This window comes from Zosterops lateralis (assembly GCF_965231275.1).
Source record: "Zosterops lateralis genome assembly, chromosome: 9".
Taxonomy (NCBI): Eukaryota; Metazoa; Chordata; class Aves; order Passeriformes; family Zosteropidae; genus Zosterops; species Zosterops lateralis.
Genome location: NC_139769.1, coordinates 20,886,311 through 20,906,825, shown reverse-complemented (window position 1 = coordinate 20,906,825; position 20,515 = coordinate 20,886,311). Strand labels below are relative to the sequence as shown.

Genomic DNA, 20,515 nt, shown 5'->3' with positions numbered 1-20,515 from the left:
CAAGCAAAATAAAATACCTTTCACTTACTGTCTCAGTACAATTTGAAATGTATTGCCATAAGGTATCACTGAGGTTGAGCTTATGTCAGCTGGGTGTCTCTCTCTGTTCAGCAGGGAGCAACCCCTGCAGTCCAGCTCAGAAAGCCAGTTTATTTTATGGAAACTGAGAAGGTGAAGAAGAAATCCTTCATGCTTCTTCCTGTTTGCTATAAATTCCTGCTGCTGATCACTGCCTAAGTCAGGATTTTAGGGTAAGTGGAGTATTTTCAGCTCAAATAAGGTTATGTTTTGATGATGCTATCATCATCATCATCAACCCCAGAAATGACTGCCTATTATTTACAAAACGCTTTGGGTTTTGATGAAACTGTATATTTGCTGAAATTCACTGATGTTGTTTTAACATGAAGTTGATTTAACAAGCTTCAGACACTCTTTCAGTAGGTGCTAATTCCACTGTTCCGTCTGGTGTGTGCTCAGCTGACTGCGAATGAGGTAAATGACACAGCAAGCTGAATTTAGCTGAAATCAACCTGGTAAATCTCACCATATTTCCCAAACATAGTTTTAAAGTATTAATTCTGTGAGCTACACTCACTTTTTATAACAGGCAAAAGAAAGTGAATGCTCTTACAAAATGTTTTTCCTTGCTTTTTGGAAGTTCATTTTTTTCTGCTCAGTAAGAATTTTATCATAATTTCATGCCCCCACACTTCATGGTTTGTTACTTGGTCTATTACTCTCACATTTTACTTGATAAGGTCCTGCTTCCTATGATCTTCATTTCTGAGTTTTGATTCTTCACAGCTGCTGCTTTGAAGTCTTAGATAACATTCCGAGCATTGCACACTGCTCCTGATTTTAAACTTTCCATTCAGCTGCATACATAGATCTGTTTCTCTCAAATAACTTTTTCAATAAATTGTTATATCTAATATTTTAAAACAAATGTTTTGCTTTTAATCAGGGCAAAACTGTGGACTCTTTTCTTAAAAGAAGCTAGTAACTTCTGTCAAAAGGTTTATCCTCATTTTCAGTCCTTTCTTCAAAGGAATTTAAGTCTGTTACTCAGTTAAGGAGGATTCTGAATCACTACATATTTCATATATGCACAAAATGGAGAACTGATTGTCAGACTTGTCTTTGTGCCCTCTCTTTCACCACCATGTTTTATTTTGACCCAATCCTGTCCTGGACCAGGGAATAGAGCTGTCAGTAACTTCTTCCTTTAGGTAATATGGAAGTGTGCTGGAATAGTACATGTGTGTTGTGGAGTGGCTGTTAGCTGGAAACAGGCAGAGGTAAAGCCTCAGGTTTTGCCCTCACTTTCTTTCTTCAAAACGTGATCTACAAGAGTGCATCTGAATCTGGACTGCAGGTCAACATCAGGGAAATGTTTCCCAACCTTTATATCTTTAGCTAGCAATATGAAAAATTTGGCCTGAGGTTTGGTTTTTTTTTTTTTTTTTGCTCCCTTTTTTAAATGTACAAAAAATGAGCAAGGATTTCACAGGTTGAGCTGAGAGTGTTGCCAATCTCAAGACAATAAGGATGTGTGAATGGAGAGCTGAGGGCACCGTGGCTGGAGCAGTGCTGCAGTTATTCCCACTGTTTTCACTCATATGTGTAGGTTTTTTATGTGAAGAGTCCTGATTTTTTCGTTCCTTAGCCCTTTTTATCTAGTGTCCAGGGATATGTCTATGGAAATAAACATGTGGTTCTCCTGGAAGTTATTGACAACCATGTAAGAGCACAGATGATATATATGTATACTTAAAACTAGCACTTACAAATTGACACCTCGTCCAATTATACACGCTGAGTCAGAAAGAAATGACAAACCTTTGCAAACATTAATCTTGCTTCAGAGTCATGATATGGGGCAGAATTGTAATAATGAAATATCCTTATTATCCAAAACTACTTACAGATATTAGCAGTGCCCTTAGGTATAGGCAGATAAGAACCAGGGCTCCACGGTCGGCCCTGATAATTCTTCTTGCATTTTCCACAGTCTGGGCCCGTTGTGTTATGCTCACATTCACAAAGTAGTCTTTTGTTCTCTTCTTTACAGCCAGTAGCATGAAGGTTGCACTTACACCTAATTTTAAAAGGCAAAAATAAAACAAAGTGGGATATTATTTAGAGGTGAGGTGAGTTTAAGCTCAAGTTTTAGAAAAGCATGTCCTATGGCAACAGCTCGAATTCTGTGTTTTGCCTGTAGTATTGTTCTACCATGAAAGCATGACATCACTGCAAAGAGCAAGTAGCAGGATCTTCAGCTCACACAGGTCTAAAAGCAGAAATGTCACCAAGACTCCAAGATGCTGAATCTGTTCTCGTTTTCACTAATGCAGCTCCACTGAGAACAACTAATTTTTACTAGAGACAGGTCTATAATCTTACAAAAATTCGAGTTACTGTTCTGAAGAACTAAACAAGTATTCTACTTATGTCCAGCATCTGACCCGAATTAAGGTCCAAATTAGGCCCTGGCAGCCTGAGAAAACAGACTTCATTTAAATATCCTCTGCAATGCCACTCCTCAATAGAAGGAAAGCTCACTACAGTGGTGTTTTGCCATTCTTGTTCAGCAAGTACTGTCTTGTTCAGAAAGGAAATTTATTTTCCTGCTTTAATTCAACATAGCTGTAGTAGCTGAAGGTCAGACAAAATATTTTGGTAGGCACATTTAATTTTACTTGGGAAAGAAACCTAATCAAGACTTGTGACAAAATCATTAGGTAAAACAGATTCTGCATCTGGTCTTAAAACAATCATATTTTCCTTCAATTCCCCTCTTTTTCTGAAACTAGGACACTCACAGAATGGGTAGTTTGTAAGGTATTTTCACCTTTTTTTTTTTTTTTTTTAAACAGTAAGGTATTTTCACCTCTTTCCATCCTTTTCCAACAGATGTCAAAAGCAGCTAAAATCTATTTCTGTTTGGGGCTGGAGAGAAATCCAGTACTTAATGACCTTTCCTGTTTGTTTTCCTAATGACTGTACATCTAATAATTTACAGAGTTCTCATGTGGGCATTTGTCACCTGTTCCATACAGTGACCAATAATTAGAGCAAAACAACACGTGGAATGGCCAAGTGCAAATTAACAGCTGTCAAGCTGACTTGCATTTGGAAGGAATATGACCTGAAGCAATTGGCCACATACATATATATCCCCAGGGTAAAACAAGCTTGCAGTTGTCATAAGTAGCTGCTGGAGAAAATCCACAAGAATATGTAATACAGTAGACGGTGGAGCATTCTCCTCAGTGCTAGAAATGAGGCAGATGAAACTGCTGTTATTTGTGCAATGCTCATTTCTAAAGAGAAAGAGGTTCAACACCTTTAAAATTGAAATTACCAAAATGTATTCAGTATGCTGGACAAGAGAAAGAGAGTAATTTTTTCACAATTTACAAAATATGTGTGCTTGAAGACTAAATCAATTGTGAATTTTCAGTGAGTAGCCATAGCAGAATGAAAGATGCCTGTCTGGGCATAAGTCGATGACATCTATCTGTTCACTAGACACTGAACATTTTGTTAAAAGGTACTGCAATTAAGAAAAGCCATTTTTTTTGGGTTGTTTTACTGTCCACAGGAATATGAAAATGGAATACATCAAACAGGAGAGATAAACAGTAAGAACAAGACCAAAAAATAGAGGAGAAAAGCAGGAGAGGCTGTCGAGTAACTAGAACAAATTAGAGAGAGGAAGGGACTGAATTTCTTTCAGGAGGAGATTTCTTTTTTATTGTAGGGACTCATCAGTGTCAGAGGCAGCAAACTGATCTAGGCAAGAGGAAAAAAGTGATTGATTCTGAGGAAAAGGTGTAGTACCCAGTGCTCTGAAAGCATACTGCAGACTTGTATGGGAACTGAGGTGGGAGAAGATAAAGTATGTCAATCTGCTAATTGGAGTAAATATGCACAGCTCTTTTAACAAGCACCTGAAAATAAAGAATGCTTGTGTCACAAAACCTTATGCAAAATCTCTTTGCACTTCTTAGGTGCTGTGCTTGTCATATGTTCCTGAAGAGAGACTGACCCTTCCTTAGTTTTGCTTGCATGAGTAAAAGTCTTGGATGGACTCTGGCCTTCTCCATCCTCCTCTGCTCCTATCCAGTCTGTGCCATGACTCTTCAGATATATATGCAAAACATATGCATGTATTTATATCTATAGATATACACATACAAACACAAATAACTCCTATATAGCATCACAATTTCCTTTTACTGCCCACTTTCCCTAATCCCTCTATGTCCCACCTCTTTACAGGCTGCCCCCTCCTTTCCCTGATTTCGCAGGCAAGAGAGCACGGGCAGCACAGCTCTGCTGCCTGTTTTTTTTCACTTCTTAGGGCAGGATTGCTGCAGAGGAAGTGCTTCAGTGTCCTGCACAAGGCATCTCGTGAGACTGCAGCCACCAAGCCCCACCAGACAGACAGGATGAGACATCCTGAAAGGATATGTTTGTACCAGATACAGGTACAAAACCAGCAAAATGCATTTTCTTCTACAAGTAGCTGGCAACCTCCTGTCAAATTTTAAAACCCTATTAACTGAGATTTAAAACCAACAGCCTCCATATGGGTATTCAGACTAAATACACACAAAACAGAGAAAGTAGGGACGGTTTAGCCACTTAGCTTCCTAAATGGAAGAATTGCTAAATGCCTTTTCTTGTCCTAAACCAGTAGAATAATCTAAGATCCATTCAATCAATGCCTTTATGGAAATGAACTTATTTATATGCTTTATATGTGTTTTTGAAAGCTTTCCCAGCAGAATTACCCAGAATGCTGCATCCCATCTTAAAAGAAAATTCCAAGTAATAATAAAAAATTGAAAACACCCCCCAAGCCAAATCTCAAAGCATGCTCCCCAAAAAAACAATGACAAAAAACCCCAACCAACCAACCAACCAACCAACCAAAAAAACCCAACCAAAAAACCCAAAAAAACCCCAATGTGGAGAGAGGAGAGTAGTGTAGACTTCTAGGAGAATGATTTAAGGAGAATAACAGAAACAATAAGTTTGATCACTGGAAAAAAGTAAAGGTCTGATCTAAAAGTTATGCAGGCAGAGGATAGTCCAAATCTAACATTAATAACTGAGCAAAAAAAGAGCTAACAATGGTGAATTTCTAAAGATTCCTCAGAATACTTCAAACTTAGCTGTGTACACTTTGTAAGGAGAAGAAAGTAAGGAACAAATGTGGTCACTATTTTTTACTACAAGACTAGCTAAAATTAAGGTTAAAAATAAATTTAAATTAAAAATGTCAAATTTGACTTAATAAGAGTTAGTTATAATAGGCACAAAAAGGAATGTTTAAACCCCTCCCTAAACCCAAACAACAAAAGATCAGATAATGTATGGTAAAAACTTTGCTTTCTTAGTGTATGGAACAGAAAAGTTGGGTTTGGCTCCTGATTATTAGAGTTATACAAGTATGAAAAAAATCTGTAGATTAATAAAATCTGAAGTGATTGAACTGACAGTCTTGTTAGTGTCAGCTACTACATATAAGGAGTGAAAAGAGTGGAAGCATACGTAAAATAACTCATTCAGAAGACTGAACTGAGGCTCTGATTCTCCTCTTGCACCATTTTCTTTTGCTGAAGCCACTTGACAGATCTTGAAGAGATAGATCATGATTTCCACTGCAAATCAAGGACATAGCTGAATAGTGAATGTGTGTAAAATGCAGGCAGTGCTAAAAAACTGAAAGAAAACAAAAAGCATCTGTAGGAAACAAACTGGAGGGTACCATGCCTGGGGAAAACCAAGCCAGTATCAAAATCTGTGCTGTATGTGGAGAGAGAAACAGGGAAATAATATTTCATATGCTTTTGGTTTTTTACAAAGCCTGCACTAGGAATTGGGCTATCTGTCTCAGGGACCTCATCAGAGTGTCCATATGCACAGTCTCAGAGACTTCTGCAAAGAGAAAGGCATGTTGTGCTTGAGGGACAGACTTCTCTGGATGACTGAAAGAGGTAAATGAGTATAGCGGGGCTGAGAGGTGACTAGAGTACAATAAAAAGCTGCTTCTATTTGCAGGTTAGGCAGTAAGGAAAACAGAAATATTTAGGGTTACAGAAAGAAGGCTATTTTGATAAAAGTAGCACCCAGACAGACCATGAGAGAACCACTCTTTTGATGAGATGCACTGGATTGTCAGTGGTGTGAAAACAAAGCAGCTCAGCCTGGACCTTAGGAATTTCAGCTGTCAATCAGCTGAGCACCACTGATCATGGAGCCGACTTGGGCTCCCAGCAGATCACTCAAGCTGTGCAATCAGCTTTCTGTGGAGGATACCCAAATTTTTCTCTTTCTTATGAAGAAAGAGGTAAGGAAATATTTTGTTCTCTTATGTGAATATGCATGGTGATAAATTATTACTGAAAATCCTAGGTACCATTTGTAATTTCATTAAATACTTGCTTTGAAGGCTGTTCCTAGCTGTTACTGCTGTCAATTGGAAATACTAACAAAAGCTTTAATTACCTACAAAGCACATTCAACACAACAATCCCATGGCCTGTGTTGATGCTTCCATTGGCAGAATTTGGTTGCTTTGGCTGCTGGTCTAAGAATGGAGAAGGTCTAAAAACCTAAACAACTGATTTCACCTCCAGTGTACCAAGTTCCATTTGACAGTATTCCATGCCTATCTAGTTTCTTGAAATCCAAAGAAAAAAGTGCAAGTCCCATACAGAGTATGGTGTACACACACCCAGAAAGGGTAGCAGTGGGTGGGAGCAGCTGCTGGCACACCAAGTGGGTTTGCCTGTGCAGAGAAGGGCTGACAGAGGGAGCTGTAATCAGTACAGCAGGTTTGAGAGCACAGGTTAAGGTCTGGTGAACAGAGGATCTGTGCTGCAGCCTCTGCACTGCACTGGCAGACAGCTAAGGGCAAAATCTCATGTAAGGACACAGCAAATGTTAAGGGCAAAGTGCAGTTCTGAGATACAGTACATGCTCACTGTAAATGGCACTGCTGAGGTCTAATGCTTGTATGACTTTACAGAGAATGACTGAAGTCCATGATTATAAATATCAACAACTCCATGGACAATTAGGTCACGTATGGAGAGATGTAGGCCTTGAAATGGCTTTCTACCTGAAGGGAAAAGTTGTCTGCCATTTATGTCTGGTGACAGTTTTTGCAGACTTTTTTTATTATTGCTCCTGCTGGGGCAGCTCTGTCAGTGCTGAGCTTGTGGAAGTGAATGCCATGGCCCCACAATACTTGTCTGCGTTTGGAAACTTCCACCCTGATATTTCTGCAGCACAGTGGATATCCATCTTCCCAGTTCAACCTGCTCAGACTCCTCCTGCTAAGCAGCCTGGTTATAGCACACGCAAGAACACATTTCCCTCAACGTGCAAATTCAATTTTGAATCACTGGAGATGGATATTGCTGTCCAATGCTATAAACCCTAATTGTGTGGGAGAACAAATTTGTTTTTCTGACCACTCATCTCTGACAGACTCATTATTTTGTCATAAAGCAATTGAAATGATATTTTTGGCAGTTACATAAGGCACAGGAGCACACTGACGGAGCAGTGCTGTTGTGGTGGGAGCCCTGGGTGCACCGTGCTCCTCATAGACTCTATTTACATACAGGCAAGTGACATTAAAATGCTGTAAATATCACCAAGGTAATTGCTAATAGCGTGCTGACGCTCTCACAGGGGAGTGCCAACCAACAGACTGGGGGGCACGTGAGGGGATCCTTGATGTTCTGGAGATCATTCATGAGAAAGAAAGACAAGAGGAGCTCTTTGATACATTTTTAACGACTAGCCATATGTTCCTCACTTAGATACATCTTTGAATCATTCAAGGTCATCGCCAAAGTTTAGAGAATTAACTTGAAACCAACTTGGAAGCCTTCTGCACAGACTCTTCTCTTTTGCACGCCACGAGTCAGCTCCCTGCTCCCAGGTAAGCAAAGCCTGAACTTGCAGAGGATTTGGCGTGTTTGCTCTTCACATTACTGCCCACACAACGTAAAATACCATCCCCACACAGTTTTAATTAGGCATTTTAAAATACTGTTGGCAATGTTAGGAGCCTTAGTCAGCTCAGTGCTAGCAACTACTTTCAGCACCTTGTTACAGTTGTCCTAAAGGACTTGGCCGTGTTTATCATGACATCAAACGTGTTAAGGCTGTCATCTACATTATGCCTCTCAGGCTTACTAATGACCTTGAGGCAACTTCCCCAGTGACATTTAGTTTTCTAATGTAATGTAGACAAAAAGGAAAATTCCACATTACAAATACATTTAAATTGATACCTCAGCCAGGAAGGAGAATGAGATTTAAGTAGAGAAAGCAAAAGTCAAGATAGAAGCACCTTTAAAATATATCATGAAACCTTTGCAAGTGAACCATTATTTTTCAAGTTTAATTTTTTTTTTTTTACTCTTTATGAGACAAATTAATCATAACTTGAGAAACTATATGTACAGGTAAGTTACAAAACTCTTGCACTGTTAGGTGTACAAGGTATACATCGTTACTTTGGTAAGTCTGGTTATCCTTTAATTTTCTCTGACAAGTGAACACATTTTCATTGAGGCTTATAGTCTCAGAAATGTCATGTCAGCTGATTATTATTATTCATTAAATTGTAAGATTTTTTCATGTCATGTCAAAACTCCAAAGTGTGCTGATCCTTATCCTAGTTTTCTAAGCTTAATAGATATTGTGGGGATAAAAACAAGTATAAAGGATACTGTGAAGAAATAAAATGACTGCTGGACAATTTACTTCCATGGGGATACAGCAGACACACTTTCATCAAAGAGGTAACAAGGTAATTACTGCAATCTTGGCTACCAGTGCTCACTATAAGGACCTACCCATCTGAAGTTCTGACCTAAAGGGGTCAAAAACACCTAAGGCCAGTTGACAATCAGAAAATGGCATGGATTGCCGGCTGCAAGTAGGTCTGCTGAGCAACTGTTCTGGCTCACATGAAGCAAAAAAGTAACTTCTGTTTTCTATTCATATTTGTTTTGAGTCATATGGATATCTCGGATCCACATTGCTGTATGGACTCTAAATGCAAAGTGGGCATGGCATCTTTTTCTGGACATTAGTAATAAGACCCTTGTGGCCTGATGGTTAAATGTAGCCACTGTAGTGAGAGTAATAAAAATGTGAGTCCTTTTTTTTCACTTGTTTATTTCTGGAAATGCATTTGGTCACCAGTTTTTTCCCCTGTCCTTTCCCCTGAATTTATCTAATACATCATAATCTTTCACTGAAAAAAAAAGTTCCTTTGTGGAATAGGGCTACATTAATAATAAGGGATAAACAAATTCAGTAATAACAAATATAACTTTGTATAGGTAGATATATTATTCTTTCATTTGCAAAGCAAGGACTAATGTTGGATCAGGTTTTTAAGCTTCTTAAATCTGTAAGTAGCTTTGTGGTTAGAAAAGAAGTTTAACCTGTGCTCGGTAATCCTGCTGCACCTTAGTACCTTAGAATCCAGAGATTTACAGAAGCCTCTTCAACTTTATTCTTTACTGTTTCGTTTTCACTGCTAAATTTGGGAGGAAATTGAATTAGATTCCCAGAGGCAGTATGGAAAATTGGGGAAAATAGCTTCTTATTCTCCCTCAGCTGAACATAATGTATCTAGTGGGGAACAGCAAAGCTGAGGCACAGAAAGCATGTTGGCTCTGCTTTCTCAGCGGCCTACTTCCAAGCAGTTTGGAGAGCTTGAAATTAAAAAAGAAAACAAAGTCCAAAAGGGCAGCATAATTCCCTTTCCCACAGTCCCAAGGCTCACAGAAAGCTAGCAGGGCATGGAATTGCCCACTGTTTGCACTAAGCTAACCCAACAACAAGAGTACACAAGTGCTAAATTTAAATATTAATGTGTTTATAAGATTTATTGTGTTCATATGCTAGTAAGCATTTCTATATAGTGTGAAGTAAATGCTGGCCATACAAACAACTACAACATCACTACTGATCAATTTATATCTCAACCCTTATTTGATTAAGATTGATTATTGTCTGACAGATGCATGCTGTCTTCCTTTTGAAGCAAAATATCATTGAGGCAGATCCTTCTGGCTTTGCTTCTCCTTTTCCCCTGCCCGTTTCAGAGAGAGGGCCACAAGCTACCACACCCTGCCAAATAAACTGTAAATGTTTCTAAAATGCAGTAGTTTACCAGGTGACAGCCTTCCAGACCAACAGAGACAACTGAAAAGGTTACAGCCTAGATCAACAGCGCTCATCACAAGCACAGAAAGCAGGAGAAGTAACCTGAGCAAACACCTCAGTCGTTAAGCATTTATAATTGTTCTGATTTTGTGACTGGGTAAAAAAAGGACACAGACCAACAGATATTCTGACTTCTGAAAATATTCAGATTTTCTTCATTTTCTTAGATCCAAAGTCTAAAAGTTATGATGCTTATGTCTACTAGAACAGAGCAGCTAATTCCGAGTCCAAGTTTATTTCAGTTTACCACATAACCCCCGCCCCCTCATCCTTCATATTAAAATCTTTTAAACTTAGCCAAATGGAGTGGACACATGCTTTTTCTAACTTTGATTCCATATTCTCTAAGTGTTAAAGCAGAAATAAATGTCTGAATATACAGTTGCTGTTAACTGCTGTAGAGAACTAACTTCCATTCCCTTCCTAAACATTCATTTTTGCTTTTTCTTCAGAGGTATTAGTTTTTATGGAAATGTGTCAATAAAGAAAGTGATTATAAAATCTGCTAGAGTTTGCCAGCAGCGTGTTCTGCAAATACTTTCACTCGTGAACACACTTTGTCAGATTCTTAGCTGATGTAAATCCATCTGGCTCCCGTAAATTCAATGAATTTATGTTAGTTCACACTGCCTGAAATGAAGCCTAATTTGTTTCCAGCTTTCATTCATATTATCCTAAGCTTGGTGGCTTTTTTTTTTTTTGAGGTAATGACAGATAATCTTTTTATAATTTTCAGTGGCAGGTCCAAGGCCTTGAATAATCATGGGATGGAAACTGGGAGTCAGTGGAGGATAAGGAGCCCAGGTGTGATGTACTTAGGGACAGGAGTGCTGACAGGGCATGATGCCAGCCCAGCATTCTACATTGTTTCCATGCATCTGTTTTGCTCAAATCTTTAACCTCAGAAATAGGAAGCTTTTCTTACCTACATGAAGGATGCTGAATGGGGACAAAGGCAGTCATATCTCTCCCAGAGAGGAAGCAAAACCTCTTGTGAAGATGAAGATCAAGAACGACAGTTTCTTCCAGTGTTACCAACTGGTCATTTAACACTAGTGATTGTTTTGGTAGGTTCCCAGACTACCAACGAAGAACTGAGAAAAAGCAGCTCTAAGTACACCAGTGTTACAAGTAGTTTTGCTTTTTCTTTCACTCTCACTTGAAAATTTCTTTCTTTTTCACTGGAATCCCTTTGGTCTGACCTACTAAGTTGCTGTAGTTTACACAGCAATCAGTGTCCTGACACAGGGATGGGATGAGACAGCAGAGGGGGAAGCAGGTATTGCAGAGGTACTACAGAGCTCAGGTGTTCTGTGTTGTCATGATGTATCTCCTGTTTTAATTATTTTGCTCCAAATATCAAGAAAAAATAGGATATGCTTAAAAATTGACTATCCTCAGCTCTCCATAGTGTTACATATCAGAGTGGCAAGGAGTCCTGGGACAAGAATCCATCTCTCTCCATCAGCTGGAATAACACAGTCTGCTTGGCAGTACCCTGCCATTATCTGTTTGACAGGGCAAAGAAGTTAGGGAGCATGTTATCTGAGATTTGACAACCGCTCATTGTCATCAGGATATTAAGAAAGAAAAGCTTTTGGCATTTTAAATTTTCTGGTGCTGTCCAATATCCTTCTTAGCCACTCTTAGTTTGCCATCTATCTTTGGGCAGTTAGTCATTATCAACAAGTCAATAGACATGAAAAGATACCTGAAAACCACCTTCTATTTTAATCATGATAATACCACCAGGCAGAATTTAACTACTGTATTGCAGCAATTGTAAAAGTCTCCACCACAACCTGCTAGATTTAAGAATGTGGTACACAAACCTTGCATGCAAGGTGTGGCAATATATCACTGCAAAGTTTTATAGCTTACAAATTTAAAAAGAGAAGTTAATAAATCTTTAGGAGTCACTTTTTCTGCTCTTTTCTCCTGATACAAATCTGAACACTAGATTTGAAACTCCTGGCATTCTGCTAATGTGCATCGCTACTTTTAAGTTTATTGAGAAATCAATTTTTCTGGGTTTAATTTAATTAATAAATACCAGTCTTACATCTGCTCAGCAGCACTCCCAAGAAAGCTGCTGTAAGATGCTAGTGATTACACCAAGCTTCCTGTCTTTATTTTTAAGTAGAATTTCACAGCATCAGCTGCCAGCTGGTCCCAAATTCTTTTTCTCAGCACAACACTGAAAAGGAACAATTTGTTATGTGGGAGGTCTAAAACTGTGGCCATTAAATTACCATCCAAGTGGACATGGTTTACAAATCCCATTCAAAATGTCATTTAACTCTCTGCAATGGGAGAAATTTTATTCTCGCATGCAGCAATATCCCAAGTGAGATGTTAGGAATTTGTGTCCATGACTGATGCAGGACAGACCTGACTGAAGCAGAAATATCTTTACTAGCTTAGAAAAAGAGTCATGGCACAGCACCTACTGTGTTACAGAAGGGAATAAAGTATTTATTGTCAGGACAGCAGTGTTTCTGCTACACGAGAAACAAGCAAGGTTGATTTCATACTGATTCTGGTAACCTTTAGGTCTCGATTCTTATAATCGAGGAAAGCAGCATAAAGATATCCATGGTACACACAGAATTCAACACCAGAGAAACCAGCACTGTGAAGCCATATATCTGCTGATCTTCTTAAAATGTTTTAAAGCATTTCTGTTTAAGATACCTCCCAAAGACTCATTTAAAAGCTCAAACATGTCCCCAGTAGTCACTGCTGTGGATGGCATGCATGGAAGAGTGAGGTATGGGCTGCAACTGGTTGCCTCCAAGGAAGAGAAAATACACCTTGTGCTGCTCTGAGCAGTGCTCCTGGAGCAGCAGGGGATGTCCAGGGCTTGCTGTCCTTGCTGGTGGAACCTCTGCTCCGCTGGCAGCTGCAGAGCTGGGAAGGCAGGATCCCTGTAGGCACAGAAGGGGTGCAGAACAGCCCACCCCACACACCCTGGCTTCTGGACACCAGGTATCACCTGAAGAAGTGAGACCTCTGATAGCTTAAATGTAATGAATACCCACATCCTGCTCCTACTGCTGTCAGTAACAGGAAAGGTTTTCCTGTGGGTGCTGCCATCAGGATTCAGTGAGGAACCTTCTCCCTATTCTCTGATAGGCATCTGTTGTGACCAGCTCTGCTTTAAAGCCCTCTTGTTATATTTATGTCTGTAGGTGAGGGGATTTTAAAAATCAGAAAGTCCTGAGGAGATTTTCACCTCCTTTCCAAATAAGCACAAAACACCAGGGAAAAAATTGTTTCCAAGAAGAAGATGAGTTGTACTGAGAACAAAGCAAAGCAGAATCATTTATGGAGGCTGTCTAACCCTGCCAGAGGTTCTGGTTCAACCCAGCTCATGTCAGCTCCCACGGATGCCCCCAGTGACAGGAGCATATCCATATCCAAGGATTTGGAGCTGGAGCTGGAGCAAGGGAAAGGAGCCAGCAGAAGAGCTTCAGGCAGCTGATCAGGACACCTGCTAACTTTTCTTTGAAAAGAGACGGAAAGGAGTCAGACTTTTCTCCAAAGATAAAAGGTCCATTGAACATGTCCTTGTTTTTTTGCTACATGTGTTGGCCACCTTTTGCTTTAGGTGAACAAATACACACAACCAGCAATAAAGCATACCAAAAAACAAAGGCTAAGTTCTCTTTCCAGTTAAGTTCTGTTAATGGTTACATATGACCTATCAGTCCCTGAAAAGCCCAGGTTGTAAGTGCTTTAAACAGAAAAAAATCAGATTTCCTTTATTTTATCTCTCTTGTTTTATAGGAGATGTGTTGGGAAAAGGTAAAAAAATATATTGATAAAATCACTCTTTTATTTTCAATATCACCATGGGATGTCTGGACACTGTTTGGACATTTAGAAAAGCTGCTGGGGTAAGTGAGGGCATAAACAGAAATGTAATTCAGGTGTCTTTTCAGACTTCTGAGAATCCAGACCTGAAAACTTTTAGCACATGATTTAGTGGCCTGTCCTCTTAGTGGATATTTAAAAATGATAAATATCTGAAATATTTTTGAATTGTGCAGACTAATGCTTGATTCTGAAAACTAGCTTAACACTTCTATTTCAGGCTCATACCTTCACCTCATCTGCAGAGAAGCTACTGCCCAGTGTTCAGTGCTGCAGCCACTTTGAAAGGCACCTTTTTCCCCAGGTAAACTGTGTCCTGCTGTTCCCATGGTTTGTTGCTCTGCTCGTTGTTGCTGATGCTGCCTGTAGGCGTTACTGAATTTGGGCCTTTGGGGTGCCCTCTGTCCCTCTGCAGCCCTGCTGTGGTTCTGGGGTGAGGAGCACAGGCCAAGCACTCTGCCAGCTTCTGCTCCTGCCTCTGCTCGATGCCTCTCATGAGAGTGAAGGAGAACAGGTGCTTACTATGAGGGCAGGTTAACTGACCTCTTTTTGAAAAAACATATTGCTGAACTTCAGCTTTAAGGATAATTATAAAGCAGCTCTGTTCTCTTCTGGACTGTATTCCAGGGTGTTCCTGATTAAACCAGCAAAGCTGAGGGTGCTTAACAACCTGTTCAGAGCAAGTGAAGCCGAGTAAAGACTTCAAAACAAGTTTTGTCTTGGTGTTTTCTGGTGTTTCATTAGGGGTGACTTTTAAAATGCTTAGGCCTCACAGCTCCATCTAAAATAATTGGGATCGGTGGCTGCTTATTATCAAAGCAGACACTCTCAATCCACTTGAAAATACATGGAGCTCTTACAGGTCCTCTTTTTGCTTTCTTTTTCTTTTGGTTTTTCATCTTGATTGGAGTCATAACTTGAAAGAGAGAAGTGTAAAAACAAACCAATATTTCTTAGTATTTATCATGCTAGCTTCAAATTTTTAACTTCTAAATTCCATACAATATAAGCTCCTTGTCACAGAATAATTCCCTCTGGAATGATTATAAGAATTATTTGGCATTAGTGACATTGCAAGTGATTGATGTTTTCAGTTCACTGACTGAATTGAAAGAAAAAGACTGAGAGGGAAAAAAAATTCAAATTTTAAATTCCATGTTAGAATTTATCTTGACAATTTTTAAAAGAAAAATATTTCCAAAGGAAAATTGTACCTCCTTTGAGTTTTCAGAAAAATTAGTCAAAAGTATTTACTAGTGTGGGTTAAATTCTGAAGATACTTTTGGCTATCCTGGACAGAAATTTCTTCTGTGAATAATTTATACTTCAAAAATACTAATCTTTTCTCCCTCTGAAGAAAACTCGATGAAAAGTGAACTGCTGAAGGATGCCGAAAGCAACTTAGCATCCTATAGCTAACGTAAGATACTGAAAAAGAGTTACTGGGTCACCCTATCTCTAGCTCTGCTGGTATAACACCACCACAAACACAATGCTACATATTTGGAGTAATTTTAAGCCGTTTAGGAAATAAAGTTCTAAATGCATCTTTTCTTTTTAATTTGGGAAAACAACTCTTCTTTCATCTAATGTATTTCAGTTGCTGATTTTGTGTAGAGAAAGCTTATTTTCTTTTTCAAAAATACCGTATGACAGCACTTTTTAATTATAGACACTACTTATTGTTATCTTGAAGCCAATAAACTGGCTAGAATCTGCAAATGTTTTATTATGTTGTATTAAAGTCAGTGGAATTACACAAGGATGGGAAAATTGAAAATACTTTCTAGTATTAGAATGCTTGACATAGATGATAAATGGTCCCACTTTGAATTGCTTTTTTACCGAAGAAAAATCTAAAGGGAATAATTTAAGTGCAGAATCACAGAACATTCTGAGTTGGAAGGGACCCGCAAGATGGTCCCTAGATGGTCTGTGGGTGTGACTCCTAATGGCTGAGGTGGTCTTCTCAAAGGTGGGGGGCAGAGCTGGGCAGTCCTGAGCAGAGGCACCCGGAAAGGAGATCTTAGACCTCAGATGTTGAAAGGCAGATGGGACCTGGCTTCTGGAAGTGGCCTTGGAGCAGTGAGTGGGTGATGTGGACACGAGCAGGTGACACGTGTGGACACGAGCAGGTGACATGTGTGGACATGCATTCAGGCCTGCCCATGGTGGTACCACCAATGCTGGTTCTCCCCAGTGCCAAAACAGCTCTGCCATTGGGTTTAGTACTTGTCCCAGCCACAAACGTTTGTGACGTGGGACAAGAGACTTTGTGTATGTCATTGTGAAATGGGGTTGCTGACACTGCTTTGGGAAGTTTAAGTGACAAAGGGCTGGTAGTTTTAAAGCCTTGTATTTTAAAGTCTTAAAGTTCTGACCTAAAGTCAGATGAGAATAAAATAGTGATCGCTTTTGGCCTTCAAGTGCTCTGGAACATTTATTATTCATGTTTGTTTTTAACAAATACTGAGTAAATCAAAGAATGTTCACACAGAAGCTGCAGTGTCCACTGAGAGGTTGGGAACATGTTTTCGTTGTCTATGAAAACAGATATGCTGGGGGGTCGAATTTGATCCAGTGGTTATAATATTCCATGTACCAGAAGAACTAAACAGCTTCATTTATATTTTAAATGTTTCAAATCAATACTTCCCTTCGTATTCTGCGACCCCCGCCAGGAAACTCTTATAACTGAAAATTTAAAGAATAGATTTTAAGTTATGAATAATGTAAGGCTGTCATAGGGGAAAGCAACAGTGAAATACTGCTGACAGAAACAATCAGTACATGTTTATACTGAAGAACAAACCTTAGCAATTCCATCTTGCATAACGTAGCTTTTAAAATCCTATACGAACTTTTCAGTTTTCCCTGAAATGTCAAGCAGTCTTCCCCAGCCTGTAACTCCACTGGAAAACATACAAGCTGTTTCTGTTTCTCAAAGACCGAGCTAATCTGGAAGTAAAATATATTAATGTGCATATATTAAATAAATAGCTCTATGAAAAATAATAGAGAACTAATAGATGCAGGTAAAGAAAGAGCTTAGATTAAAAAAAAAAAAACCCAAGTCCTTAATACAGGGAGGTCTAGCAGTATCTATTTCTCAAGCAGCAGGTTATTACCAGGAATAGATCTAGCAAGATAGGACAGGATCCATTTTGGGGTACAGACAGTCACATGGTGAACAAGCACTAAAGCATTCTTCAGGGCATAAGTATGCTGTTCAAAATGAATTGAGTTTTGTTTGCACACTGACAGAGAGTTGCCATCCATTGAAAATAAGAAGAGGTATTTGTCCTGTAGACCTGATGAGTAGGAAAAGACATGGTGTCCTCAGAGAATCCTTTTAAAAATGTTTGCATGACACAGAGCTTTATCTGTAATGAATTTGGGCATAATTATGAGAAACTCCCTGAATTATGCAAATAAAAAATCAAGAAGAAAAATATAATGGCCACTTCATTAGAAAATATTTTTGTAAGTAATACTTCTGGGGACGAAGGGCTTATTGTTTGTGTCTGATGTGTTTATAGCTGTGTACTCTCTCAGACAATGAAGGCTGCAGAGGAGAAGGAGGAGACAGCTCACTGGGATTTAGGATGGTACCCACAGCAGTCATGACCTCCTTTCCCACCACTGCTGTTCATTGTCATTCTTCATCTATCCTCATGCCTGCTCAGCATTTCTTCCTGTTGACCTACACAAGCCAGGAGGGGGGAGCATTACTGAGTACTCAAAAGTGTCCCCAAATCTTGTTAAAGCAGTTCTCTGCTTGCAAACTGGGCAAAAAAGATCAGGAGAAAAAAGGGCAGCACTTGTAGATTTTCTGGTATACACAGATTTATCATGACAGATAGCAGATTGACTGAGCCAAATGACTTTGTGATGTGATATAATCATATCACAAAGGGGACAAGCTTCTGGCATCTTTTCTTCTAACAGAAGTTGAATGTAGCTTTTTTTTTTAATTATTATTTTTTAATTGATTTATTGATTTTATTTTTTTTTAGAATGCAATATTTTTGTTACCCTTTCTTTTTTTTCCCCTATGCAAATCACTCCTGTATTTTGTATTTTACCCTTTCATAATATTCTCTGGGTTTTCAGATGCTGACCTACCTGTGAAGGTAAAGAACTCTATAAAATAAGGAAAGAAGTCTTAGTCTGTAACAGGTTTCTCTTGAGATGCAAGCACTGCAGAATGGGAACTCGGAGAACATCCCTGACAAAACCTGAGTCTTAACCAGCCCCTGCTCCTGTGGCTGAGGCAGGACAAGTGCCCTGCTCTCCCCTACACCTCAGGGCAATTCTTTCTTTTTTTGCTTGACTAATGCAGTTATAGCAGCTGAATTTTTCAACCTTTTTTTAATTTATTTTTTAAATGTGCTAAGTTTATGATGATATAAAAAGTACACATTTTATGTGTTAGGAAATAGGAGGAAGCTCCTGCATACAGGACACTGAGACTGGACTTTATGTTGTATTAACTGTGTTTGCATTGCAGCAATATTGGCACAATTGTTCAAAAGGTCTCTCTCCTGTTACAACATACACTTGCCCCATTTTAAATTTCTGAATCTTTTTCAGTGGCAGTAAGCTCTTTTTTTGCAGTCCTAATATGTGCAAGAGATTTTTCAAAAGCCCTGGTATAATAAAACACAGTGAAAATTTCCAAAATCTCCAATTTTTTCCAAGAGTCAGCACTCAAACACCATTACATAATTTAATTTTAAATGCCAAATGTCTCTAAAAATCTGTGAGTGATGATGCATCAAGAGATGCTCTTTGGATGAAGCCTTTTAGAGCATATGTATCTCCTCTCCACAATTCACAAGCAGGCTGAATGTCAGCCACACACTTCTTGTGCATTTGTTAGTCAAACCCTGGGTATGAGTGTACAGTGAGGAAACCAGGGAACACTAAAAGTATATCCTTTGGAATCAAAACACAAAACCCTTTGTCATTCCTGTGGTATCATTGTCTCGCATCTCTCCTACTTAAAGCATCTATATTTTATGAAGCACTAACAGACAAACAAACAAACCAACATATGGACCACAAAGTCAGCATTAGTCTCCAAAAGTAGCCACTGGAAAGACAAGATATTTCAGGATTTGCTCTCTCAATATAGTGATTCAGTATCTTTAAGAAGAAAAGGTTTGGATATGTATTTTAAGGCATCAAGTCCAAAGCATGAGGTACTTGTACATGTCAGAATGGAGGCCACTGCTGCCATCCATCTGGAAGGATTACTGCTGGAAAGAATCACCACACTGAGGGTTATTCCTGCAGTGTCTAACTCACCTACCTGATGAGAAGGTACAATGGTGGGTGTGTAAGGCTGTTGAAACTTTCTTTCAAGACATGTACACTTGAGGGGAAATAAAATATTATTTTTCATTTTACTTTTAATTTTATCCAACTCTTTCTCCACTTCCCCTTCACCACTCAGGAATAAAAACAAATGGAAAAGGAGGATGAAGCCTTTTATTCACCCCTGCCCCAACCACCCTCCCATCTAGCTTCTGGATTAGGTTAAACATTTTCGGTAGCAGAATATTAGCAGTTAATGACACTCAGATTATTTGATTTTAGCTCATTACTAACTGTAACTCACCATTCTCAAACCACAGCTTCCCATCTTTAAATTCTTCTCCTGTGTTGCAGAGGGGAAGGAGCTGCCCTTGCTGGCAGACTGCAATTCCTATGGGGCACAAGTGATTAAAAATGTAACTGGCTCCTTGCTGTTTTGCTGTCCTGCTGGAAGAATTATTTCAGGGGCATTCAAAGGAAGGAAGGCATGGTTCCATAAATGCAGGATCTTTAATGAAGCTTGTTAAATGATAAGCAATTTTCTGCATTGACAAAGTATAATAGCTTTACTTTTTTATTGTAAAGGGAGATGCTCCTGAAGGTTTCCATTCCTTCTTTAAGCCACATGGGCAGCGACTCCCCATATACTTCAGCTGAAGGAGTGATGATCACATCATGGAAAAGAGAATCAAATACAGGGAGAAACGAGCAGCTGGAGGTATGCAGGGTGTGGGACAAGGGAAGGAGAATTTCCCAAAGTGGGTCACTGACAAAACACATGCCTTGTCATACTGCAGCTCTGCCCCCTGGCCCAACTGTCCTTGCTGCTCCCTGTTCCTGCTATCTCCACTCCCTCAAGGGAGCACAACGTTCTGGGACCTGCTGTGCTCTAACTGCGGGGCAGAAATTGTAATTTTTTAAAAAAACCCCAAACTTTTCCAGGTCAATTCATGGTTGTGCTTATGTGGCAAAATCAACAGCTCTAGTTCTATCTAAGGGAAGAAACAGCCACAGTTCAATAAATACGAGAAAAATCTAAGGCCAA

General features: G+C 39.2%; 1 protein-coding gene across 6 annotated transcripts in view; it reads right to left on the bottom strand.

Moving 5' to 3' along the window:
- Positions 1-20,515, bottom strand: part of NTNG1 (netrin G1) — a 144,081-nt gene that overhangs the window by 54,980 nt on the left and 68,586 nt on the right. For all 6 annotated transcript variants that reach the window (XM_083867093.1, XM_083867091.1, XM_083867094.1 and 3 more), the window contains exon 3: positions 1,929-2,101. In XM_083867093.1, the coding sequence (XP_083723219.1) occupies positions 1,929-2,101 (173 nt within the window). The remainder of the gene's footprint in view (positions 1-1,928; positions 2,102-20,515) is intronic.